At 33.0% G+C, this 12,213-nt stretch overlaps 1 protein-coding gene and 1 long non-coding RNA gene across 3 annotated transcripts; both read left to right on the top strand.

Annotated features, from left to right (window-relative positions):
- The first annotated feature begins 1,412 nt into the window (after positions 1 to 1,412).
- LOC114753925 (uncharacterized) lies at positions 1,413 to 5,745 on the top strand. Its single transcript, XM_028942626.1, has 7 exons — positions 1,413 to 1,598; positions 1,798 to 1,884; positions 1,977 to 2,240; positions 3,279 to 3,443; positions 3,543 to 3,596; positions 3,698 to 3,844; positions 5,294 to 5,745. Exons 1-7 carry the CDS (start codon positions 1,413 to 1,415, stop codon positions 5,669 to 5,671), a joined length of 1,281 nt encoding a protein of 426 aa, XP_028798459.1. The 3' UTR covers positions 5,672 to 5,745.
- Positions 5,746 to 9,723: 3,978 nt separating this feature from the next.
- LOC114753926 (uncharacterized) lies at positions 9,724 to 11,377 on the top strand. Of its 2 annotated transcripts, none has more exons than XR_003741077.1 (4): positions 9,724 to 10,055; positions 10,864 to 11,028; positions 11,148 to 11,201; positions 11,297 to 11,377. It is a non-coding gene; the product is annotated as an uncharacterized LOC114753926 (long non-coding RNA). The 2 variants fall into 2 exon arrangements; XR_003741078.1 differs by having other exon boundaries at positions 10,874 to 11,028.
- The last annotated feature ends 836 nt before the right edge of the window (positions 11,378 to 12,213 follow it).

A 12,213-nucleotide genomic window follows, 5' to 3' on the forward strand; every position in this document is an offset into this window, starting at 1 on the left:
ATTTTTCTACCCTGTAATGCATTAGACTTACTGTAATTTTTCCTTCCAAAAAACTCTAATTTGATTGTTTAGTTTTCTGATTTGGCATAATGATTTGTTTCTTAAAGTTCTCAAAGTGAATTTCTCATATTATTAAATGGATCCGATCATATATCAAATTTTCTAATCAATGAAAGGAAGCACTACCAAAAAGCTATAATGATGCTTTCATTTGTAGCCCAAAGTGCTGTATCAATAATATCTTCATGGAAAGTTGCCAACTCCATTGAGCTGGATCCCATACAGAACTAAAACTGAAAATATTAGTATTCCTGAAGGTGGCGGTATAATTGTTCTTGGTATATACACATATACAAAATTAAATTTAACAATGTCTCTATCCATTTTTGGTGCAACTAAAAAGGCAAATATCAACATTCAACAGCTAACCTATAATATGGATGTTTGAAAAAATAAATTACAGATTTTTTTAAATATCGATAATAATTTTAAATTTTAGTTTGAATTTTTATAAAAATATATTTCATCAGCATAAATACATATTTTTATATGGAAGATATTGGTTCTTTCAAAATAAAAAATAAAAAATTGAATTCTACTTGTTTACAAAAGAGACATTATTTTTGTAATTAATAATATATGATTCATACATGTATAATGCCGGCATATTATCTAATTCATAATCATAATAAAAGAACGACCTCGGAATTAAAAGAAGGGTATTAAAGTAATTTCGCGTCTATTAAGTGGCGGTCAAAAACATCGCGCGAACCCGGCGAAAGTATTTCGTACCCCGGTCCCCTGTGGAAGCGAACCAGAAGGCGGCCAACCTAGCACTCCCATTATCTTCTCTTTAATGCCCAAAATGCCCCTTCTGTTTTGCAGGGGGAAAAAAAAAGACTAGGAATTGAAAGAGCACCATACAGAAGTTTGATATTTATTTAAAATTCACAAAAAGAACATTAATATTATACATTAATTCACTAAAAGAGTATGCATATTTTATTGTGTCATGATAAATATTACATATGTCTTGTATTAATAATTATCTGCTAACAAAATTTTAAAGATCCACTGGATGTAAACTATAAACGAGGTCTTATAATTAGAACTAGAAGTAATATACTATAATAAAAAGAGGAGTCAGTAAGGTGCGTGGATAAGCAGAGGAAGCCATTAGACACCATCTTTTTTCTCCTCAACAACCCACCGTAGTTTTGAGGTCCAGAATAATCCACTTGGGCATCATATATGTACACATACACATATATAATATATATATATATATATATATAGTATAAATTTCTGTGCCTTCAAAATCTCGAATTCCCAATTGAGAATTCTGATAAAAGGTACTTTTTTTCTCTTTATACTCAGTTCTCATCCCTTCAATGACAGCAAAATTAGGACATATGAAGACTTGGGAAGAGAAAATGATGATGATCTGCTTCTTGTTTTCTGGATACTTGACTATTGCTGGTGGGTTAGTCACCGTTGGCGCAACGGCAGTCGGCGGTGGCGATAGCAGTTACACACAGAAGCTTCAGGTTCATAGACACTTGAACAAGTTGAATAAACCAGCCGTTAAGTCCATCCAGGTGAAAAATTCCTACTTTCTGATTAATTTTAATTTCTGATATTTTCATGTCGTCAAGACAACTTCAGTATGATCAAGCCATATAAAATAGATTTTCTCCCTCTGTTTTTGACTTCTACTTGCTGATCCCAATTAACTAAGCAATATATTGGTCCAATTTAAGACTGCTGAGATTAAAAATTTGGTGTTGTTAAAAACAGAGCTCTGATGGAGATACAATCGACTGTGTTCTCATCTCAAATCAACCCGCTTTTGATCATCCAGACCTCAGGAATCATAAAATTCAGGTAAAAAAGATCGACCTTTTTAATTATGTTGAGATTTCTGTAATGACTAAAAAGTTTGAAGTCTATTATTATTATTGTTCATATGAGTGAAGATGAGACCGAATTGGCACCCAGAAGGAAGAATGATTGCTGAGGAAGAAAGTAAAGTGACTTCAAATTCAAAGGGAATGAGTCAGTCATGGCAGAACAGTGGAAGTTGCCCAAAAGGTACGATTCCAGTGAGAAGAACGAAAGAAGATGACATATTGAGAGCGAACTCTATTCAACAATTTGGAAAGAAGAAGCAAAAAAGCATCCCTCAACCCACATCTGCACAACCTCAACCTGAACTTATCACTAAAAGTAGTGGCCACCAGGTACAATATATATATATATATATATATATATATCCTGTCATTCTCTTATAAAACTCACAGAATAAAATAGGAGTATGATCCTCTTCCCTAGTAAAATCAATCTAGATTTATGGTACTTTTCAGTATTATTCCAGGCTCAAATTAAATGAAAAGAGAGAATCCAGAAAAAAAAAAAAAAACGGGACTTTGGTTTTCTAGGCAATTTTTTCATGGGAACATGACATTGATAATAGCCTTGAAAAAAAGAAACAAGTGTATACTCCCCATATGCTATTTATAAGCTTCAAATTTGGAGAGGAGTGTGGTCTTTTTTATAAGCTTCAATTTGGAATTTGTCTTAATATTTAATACATTTTTTTTCAAACCCACAATTAATTATTCTCTCTCCTTTATCATACTCTCTCTTATCACATTTCCTGACACATTTTCTTTCATCTTTTTTCTCATTTATTATAAAAGCATATTTGAAAATAGAATTATATTTCTAACCTATTTATTGCCTTTAACTAATTTTAACTAATGGTTTATTATCTGTGAATTAATTAATTATTTGAAGCTTATAATAAGAACCGGAGGGAATATATGCTGAAGTACCTAATCTCAATGTGAGATGGAATTGTTCATTCTTTAATTGATTGAATTCAAGTCCTTCTTAATACAGAAGATTATACTGAAATAGCAGGCTTCTATTTTATTCTTTATCAGCTAATTGAGGAATTGTTTTGGTTCTAAATCTAAAACATCAAATCACTTTCTCTAATTTTCTTATTAAATTATCTCTATTATTGTACACATTTAAAGAAAATTTCTGTCAATGTCATAGTTTTTAATTTAAACGGTATTTTAGAAAAACCAAGGCTTTTTTTAACAAACAACCAATATAACTAATTTCATTAACATTCGTAAATTAGTTATTTAGTTTTTACTTTTAAAACTGAAGTGAGTAATTAAAAGATTATTGAAAATATTTTTAATGCATAATTTTCCTTATTTAAAGTAATTTTTCTCATCTTTTTCTGATGGTTTTGGATCATCTAGCATGCGATAGTATACGTACAAGGGGACAAATATTATGGAGCCAAGGCAACTATGAACGTTTGGAAACCCAATGTTCAAAAATCTAATGAGTTCAGTCTCTCTCAAATTTGGCTTTTGAGTGGCACTTTTGGTCAAGATCTCAATAGCATTGAAGCTGGCTGGCAGGTGTGTATTCATTTAAAAACTATTATTATATTGCCAAAAAAAAACTATAACATTAATTATTTTCTAGTTGTCTCATCTTTTAGTATTTTGGAAAATTAGGTTAACCCAGATCTGTATGGGGATAATAACACCCGTTTGTTCACATATTGGACGGTGAGTTTAAACTTCTTAAAAGCTGATCAATTTGTCATATGTCCAGCCAGTATTCTCTCGTCATTATTATTAATTATTCAATGTTATTTTAAATATAACAGAGTGATTCGTATCAAGGAACTGGATGCTATAATCTATTTTGCTCTGGTTTTATTCAAACAAACAATGAAATAGCCCTTGGAGCAACCATCTCTCCACTTTCTGGCTTTGGTGGTTCCCAATATGACATCACCATTCTTATCTGGAAGGTTCGTGTGTTGTTTTTTCCCCCTTCTTATCTTTCTTTAATTTGCTTCACACACACACACACACACACACACACACACGTACACACACACACAATGACATTCTGGCAAGAATACATATAACCCCACTTGGCGGACACTTCCACGATATAAATACAAATGGACAGACATTATTACTTACTTATAAATCTAAAGGGCCTCTGGCACATTTGGATTTTGTGGATGTTATTGGAGAGAATCGAGAATAATCAAATCTATGAAATGATTAAAAGTTAGATAAATATATAGTTACGGGTTAAATATGCTTAAAATAAAATCTGTGGTTGATATGTAGATCAAAATAGATGCATTTTGTTAAGTAGTTTAGATCCTTTTAGAACATGACACATGCTAGGAGATAAGAAATTCGACACATAACGTGCTGATGATGGGATATCAATATGAATTATTGTGAATTGCATAATATGTGCTGTCTCCATCTAGTCGATCTGTATATCCTTTTCTTTTCTCATAAAAACACAATGCCCTATATCTTTTGTCCACATATGACATGATTTAAATTCTCTTTTGATGGATCCATATATATCCAATATATTCATATTTATTCATAAGAAAATAAACGGACTTTCTCTATTTATCTCTTATAATTATTATATGCTATTGGTATATATATTAATCTAGATGCATACATTTTCATGCTCAATTTTTGTTTTTGTTTTTTGAATTTATGTGACTTTAACGAGGATTCAAACTCAGAACCCTGAAATAGACTATAGGCATTAGCTCCGCTAGGCCACTAATTCGTTTTTGATGCATCTCTAACATTTAAGTTAAAATACAAACAAGAACAATTGGTTATTTTATTTTAGGTTAAAATATGCATTTAGTCATTTATTTTTACTTAAGATTTCAGTTTGATCCCTTAAAAAGCATATTTTTAGTCTTTTAACCATAAAATCATTAGTATTAAATGATAATTTTTTCCTAACAATTATGATTGTTTTGAAAATTAAATTTAATATTTTAGTATATGATAATGTTTTATCAACAATCATCATTTTTTTTATTTTTTGGTTAATAATTTTAGAGTTAAAGGACTAAAAATATATTTTTTAAAGTTATGGGACCAAACTAAAATCTTATACAAAGTTAAAAGACCAAGTATGTACTTTAGTCCTTATTTTATTTTTTCAGGGCCATTACCAAAAAAAAGTAATTGCAAGAACTGATTTTTCCCATTTGAATAAGCGGGTTAAGGAGGGAAAATTAAGAAATCAGCTATAAATTAACATAAAATCATGGGATACAATTGTTTTTTTCAAGTAAAATCAACTTATATTTTGATATATGTTTTTATAATTGACTTCACGAACTTTTTTCCCTAATTAGACTCATCTGAGAAAATAATCTTGTTCTGTAACTTGCTTGGTTAACGAAATCTGCATCAAACAGGATCCAAAACAAGGAAACTGGTGGATGCAATTTGGGAATGAACAAGTTCTCGGATACTGGCCAGCCTCTCTGTTCCCAAATCTATCAGACAGTGCAACAGTGATAGAATGGGGAGGTGAAATTGTGAACTCAGGATCTAATGGACAACACACCACAACACAAATGGGAAGTGGCCGTTTTCCTGAAGAAGGTTTTGGAAAAGCCAGCTTTTTCAAAGACCTCCAAGTTGTTAATCAAGATAATCAACTTTTGCCTCCTCCTGATATTTCCACCTACACTGATCAGTCTAATTGCTACAATGTGAAGAGTGGTTATTCTGATAATTGGGGCAATTACTTCTACTATGGGGGACCTGGCAGAAATCCTAATTGCCCATGATCCTTATAAACTATTCATTCAGATCAATTCATATGTATCTAAAGAATTTAGAGAAAAAGAAAGTATTACTGTTATATTTTGTTTACCGTTTGCAGAATTTTTTTTTTTTTTATATTTCAAAGTGTCAATAATTTGAATAAATTTGTAGCTTTTCCCCCTTAAATTTTACTGAAGTTATATGAATTTTTTTTAATTTTTAAAATATATCACGTAAAGTTTTTATAAAACAAACATTTAGACTTTAGTTCGTTTTTGTGTTCCCAAAGGGCCTCGTAACTATCAGACGAACTACATATTGTTGATGAGAACTGAGAAATCCTTCTCTCAAGAGAACTTTCCGTATTACTATTATAACATTAAACTACCTCGTTATCTTAGATCAAGCAAAACAATCAATGAATAATTTTCAGAATTAGAGCCAAAAAAGGCGAAAGCTAGTAAAACTTCATGTGTTATAGAATAAAGAAGGCAAATTTAATTAACTTACACGATTGATTTATATTCTTTCTCTTATTTATCTCAGGATCTTTAGTGCATATAAGTGTCTTCTCAATCACTTAAACACTTATCCTAATCTTATTACAAAATTCTTTATGTTAATTAGCACAAGTGATGATTACCGCGCTACTCCGTTTAAATTACGCAAGGTCCTTAGGTATATTCCTATCCTAAACACAAATCAATTCACAAGGATCAATCCTAAAATTCAACCCGTTAAAAACTTTTTCGTTCATCCAAAAATAAAAACCTGCATTTTAAAATTGATTTGATATTTTTGTTTTCATTATATGTGGAATCCATCTAAAATCCTTATATAATAAATAAGATCCAATAGGAAAAAAATAGTGGATATGACGTAAAGTTGTGTCTCCTAATGCAAGTGACTATTTCAAATTTTCAATCCCAGTAACCATTCTAACTGCTATACTACTCTGATTATCGAGGTACCCGCTTCTTTTATGGTGGTCCTGTAGGAAAACCTAATTATCCAAGATTATCATCTTAAACGAAAAAAAAAAGTTACTAATATTAGCCCTTTTTATAATTTTTGCTTTGTGCAATTGTAAGGTCTCAGAGTTATTGGTGAAAGGTGGAGGTGGTGATGGTGATGATCGATCGAGTAAATTAAGAATCAAAATCAAGCATCATGCCTGGTAGATTAGTAAAAATTTAAAATGGTGACAAAACACCACATATAATATCTATGAATCAATCTCATTTCGTGCAACACATGACGTTAGCGGAATTCATAGTCGGATTCCATAAGTTTGGTCCAACCTAAACATATATAATCATTTTCCCAGCACTAGAAAAAGGGAGAAAAAACACCATATTATATGTTTGGTTTATCCATGAACATGAAGATGAGAACCCAGAAGTTGAAAGCTGCAATAAACCTGCAAGAAAGATGCCTTGTTAAGTTGAAAGCTGTTTTCCATGTTTCAAAGGCATGCTTACTTATTGTCTTGTTAAACTGTCAATAGACGTATTTTGGATGAAAAATCTCCTTAAACAGAAGGATAATTATGTAATTTCAAAAAATCTTAAGTCATCCTATAAATTTCTTCAAGATCGACTCTTGAATCTCCAAGTCAGAATTTTCACTGAAGTAGTTGCTTGCTTCATATCTCTCAGCTTTCATGGCGTACGAACTAGGATATGAGAAGACTCGGCTGCTAAGTGTTGTCTGCTTTTTATTGTCTTCTGTGCACATGGCGATGGCAGAATAAGACACAATCAGCAAGGCCAAGACTGGCATTGGTAGATTTGCTGAGCAACTTGAGGTTAGGAAGCTTCTGAAGAAGTTGAATGAACCAGCTGTTAAGTCTATTAAGGTATCCAACTCATCTTCTTCGACTGGTTTTTCGATCTGCTGTTTTTAATTTCTTTTTCATATATATAATTGTTTCTTACCTGTATATGTTTGTAGCGTTGGTAGAGAAGAAAGAAGATTACGTTAAGCGTTAGTGTTTCATGTTCAGGAATACATATAATAGAATTAATCAAGCAATTTGTAATATTTTTCTTGGAGTTTCACTTAAAGAAGAAATTATTTCTTGTTTTTTATCATAACAGTACATAATTTACGATTGTTTGGGTTAATTTGGTATTAAAAAGAGAAGAGTCATGATGGTGACATAATCGACTGCGTGCATATTCTGAATCGGCCAGCTGCTTTCGATCATCCAAAACTGAAGAATCACAAAATTCAGGTAAAATTAATAATTTATCTAAGTTTATGTTTTAGTTTTATTGGATTTCATAACTCATAATTCTGAGGCCAATTATTTCCTATTCTAGGAAGATGAGGCGAACATTTCTTCCAAAAGGAAGAAGGTTAACTGAATCAAAGCCAATTGCTCAAATGTGGCACCACAGTGGAAGTTGTCCTGAAAGAACCGTTCCTATAAGAAGAACAACAAAAGAGGACATATTGAGGCCATCAGGATCTTTCCAACAATATGGAAAGAAGGATAACAAGAGCATCCCAAATCTGTCCGGATTATTATACTCATCTACGGATAGCCACGAAGTACCTTTATTGCCGTGATGTTATCAATTTATTAGAATGTTTGAAGTGTATATTATATTTAATATGCAAAATATACGCTGGCATGTCAGGAGTGGATTGACTTGACTTGGATAAAGTTGGGTTAAAAGATGGAATATAAATGGAAGGACCCAGCATAAACTTATTTCCCTAAGATTTTGGATTCAGATATAGTGTGGAGACCACTTATACGCATAATCCCCCCAGTTCCTAACCCAATTTGGTCTCTCCCCTTTTTCAGGATTTCTCAGTTTGGATTTTGCCGCCCATTTTTGGGTTTCTCCCTCCAATCCCAACAATTTACTCACCAAATTTAACATATGCCTTAGAAAACAATATAGTTTGATGTTTACTAATCAAACTTGTGTTGTTGGACAGATTGGATATAGGTAGTAGAGTCGAACCAGGATTAATCAAGGTACTAAAAACCGGACTGGTAATTAAACCGGTCAAGGCAATGGGTCAAGGGTCAGTAGATTAGACTGGAGTCAAATCGGGGGTCAAACCGGTGATAAATAAAAAAATAAAAAATAATTTCAATGTTCACTAAGAACTAGATATCAATTTAATATCTTGAATCACTAGTAAACTAATCACATCCTTACAATTTCTTATAATATCATACTACTAAAATCACTAAATATTCATCCCAACAAAATATCAAAATAGATATATGAAAACAAAATATTTCTCTCTATAATTATTCAATCACTAAGTCCTAATTATCAACAACTTTTAAAAAAAATCATCAAAATATTTTTTTTAAAACAAAAAGGGGGACTCGGGTTAACCCACCAAATTGGGCGGGTCACCCCGGTTTAGTTCGAGTCACACCAAGTCACCATGAACCTAGTTCACAAACTCAACCGGACCAGTTTCCTTCATCGATTTCCTGTCTAAACCGGTTGATCTGGTCCGGTTTTCAATACCATGGATTAATTATAGTTGAAGGTTTTCACTTCAGACTAAAAAGAGGGCTTGTTTGTGTGTGTTTGTATGTTAAATACATACATTATATTCGTCTCTGATGGCTTTGGTGCCTCTAGTATGCCACAGTGATAACTTATTATTTTGAATATCTTGAAAGAATATTTTGAGTGATTTTTGGAGAGTTATCAATAGGATTTTGGATGATTTAAAAGAGATTTGAAAAGAAATTAATTGTGAGCATTATTTGGGGGATTTTATTATAAATCTTAGTTTGAAATAAATAAAAATAATTAATATTAAGTTTAAGATTTAGTTGATTTTATTTTCTATTATTTCAATTTCTTATATTTTATTTCCTTTCCTTTTATTTTATTTTCCTTTTCATTTTAATTTTTCCTTTTATTTGTTTTATTTTCTTCTTCTTTCAGCAAGCATCAACGCTCGTTTAGGAAATTCTTGAACGGGATCATGAGGAGCACGTGCTGATGGTGGAGATGGGGGACGACAACGTTTTGGGGAAGCAATTTTTGAATCGTTGAGACCTCGAGGGCGTTGGAGGATTTGGGGGATATTCATCTTGAAGGCGCCCAAACAGGAGGGTCGGAGACTGAAAGCGCCGAACTGGTGCGGAGCAGTTCTGTATCTTCTTCTTCTTCGCTGGATTCTGAAGAGAGACGCCGAGAAGAATAGTGAGGAAGGGAGTGAGGCGCGACTGGAACTTCTTCTCTGAAGGTGGCCGACGGGTTCTGCAGGAGGAGAAGTTCGACACTGTTCACAGCAAGGAGACTGGACGTCATCTTCTTCTCTTGCTCTTGGACTCGACTGGTTCAGTGAGCGAGAGAGGGAGGAGGCAGACATTGCGAGAGGCCGAATCTGGTTTTGAGCAGAGGAGCACGAGCTGTGGTAGGAGCTTCGAACAGTGTTTTGTTTCCAATCTTTCTTTCTTTCTTTCTATCATGATTTTGAATCTGGAATTATTGTTGCTGAATTGAGATTGCTTGAAGTCATGTGTGGCTAGTGTGTTTTACAGCCTAGAGAAACTATGAACTTGTTAGTGGATTGAGCTTTGTTTTCACTGAACTGGGGATGCTTAATGTTAAATTTTAGTTACTTAATCTTGTTTTTTATTTATCCATTTGATGACTGGCCACCATTAATTGTGAATTTGAGAATTAAAGTTTTTCTTGACAAAGAGGATTTTAATTAAGTTCTTAGATTAAGTAATATGGGATTGGATGATAATCTAATTTGTGATTATGATAGAATTATACCTAATTGTCCCGTATAATTGTTGATAAGTGAGACCAAATTGTTTAGCCTCTTAGGTAATTGTGTGAAAGATTACATAATTAATTTAAGAGAGGGTTATAAGTGGACCGTCAGGTACTTGTAGCTAATTGAACTCTAGATTAACAAAATTAACATTAAAGTTAATCAATTCAGTGAAACAAGATTTAAGAAGCTAGCAAGGGATTAGTGACTATAAGTTGACCTTTTAATATTTGCTTACATTAACTGAAGAAAGCTTTGTTTTGTTTTATTTTAATTTCTTTTCACCCAATTTCTTTTAATGCTGATTTTCTCAACTTAAACAAAAGAGAATTTTTATTGCCTAATCACTGTTATTTGAGTTTTCTGTAGGATCGACCTTGATTTGCTACTATATATTTTTATGACCCGTACACTTGCGGTGCGTTTTAATATTTGGTAGCATCACACAGCTGAAGTGAAGGGAGATGAATATTACGGAGCCAAAGCATTCATAAACATTTGGAAGACAAATGTTCAACGACGCAATGAATTTAGTCTCTCTCAAATTTGGGTTATGAATCAAGATGATACTGATAATGTCGAAAGCATCGAAGCAGGTTGGCAGGTATTCTATAATTTCTCTCACATATCACACGTACGCATCATCAGTACATTACAACATGTCTATTCAAGAAATGTATTAACTCTGTACGTGGTACGCTGTTCCTTGATTTGGACAACTAGATCCATCCAATGCTATATGGGGATGATAAACCAAGACTTTTTGCATATTGGACAGTAAGTTCAAATTTCTTATCAACCCAATTTCTTGTTTCTTCACATCACTCGCTTTTTGTTGTTTTTTTCAAATGGATTATTTCTTCATCCAACAGAGTGATTCATATGAACAAACTGGCTGTTATAACCTACAATGTCCTGGCTTTGTTCAAGTTTCCAATACGGTATTGATGGGAAACACCCTCCAACCATTATCTGTCGATGGTGGTTCTCAATATGGAATCTCCATCCTTATCAGGAAGGTATACCTTTTTTTGGGGATAGAATTAACATAAATCCCTTTTTAAAACAATCATAATATAGATCCTCCTAATGCCATCTGATTTTTAATTTTTGTCTTGGTTTAATGTAAACTAACAATAAACGTAATACTAATTAATCAGCAGGATCCACGAAGTGGGAACTGGTGGATGAGATTTGGGGATACAGATGTGGGATACTGGCCAGCTTCTATGTTTGATCGCCTGTCTAAGAGTGCATCAATAATACAGTGGGGAGGTGAAGTGATGAACAAGAAATCTGAAGGGAAACACACAACAACAGAAATGGGAAGTGGATATTTCGCTCGAGCAGGTTTTGGGAGGGCTAGCTTTTCAAGGACATTTCCATTGTTAATGAAGAAAATTATTTTGTGACTCCCAAGTACTTCAGCACTTTTGCTGGCAAAGCCATGTGCTACGACATTGTCCTAGGTGATTATTCTGATGATTGGGGTGCCAACTTCTACTATGGTGGTCCCGGAAGAAGCCCATTTTGTCAAACTTAATGTTAAACTAGCTATTTGACAAAATCAAGATAATACCAGCTAGCTAGCTAGATGGGAAACTAGATATTAGGAGACTCTCTAAAGCTGTGTGCTTAGGAAATAAAGGAATTCAATTGTAGCATGGAGTGAATTCCCTAACCTCATCATTAGTACTACATACCAGGCTTGGTGGGATATTTATATAAAATAAAGCCTAATGAAATAAGGCTAGATAAGATTATAATGTTGGAAATTGTGCCCTAGGGG

The sequence above is a fragment of the Neltuma alba genome, unplaced genomic scaffold (assembly GCF_004799145.2).
Source record: "Neltuma alba isolate B1F8T4 unplaced genomic scaffold, ASM479914v2 tig00008294_pilon, whole genome shotgun sequence".
NCBI lineage: Eukaryota > Viridiplantae > Streptophyta > Magnoliopsida > Fabales > Fabaceae > Neltuma > Neltuma alba.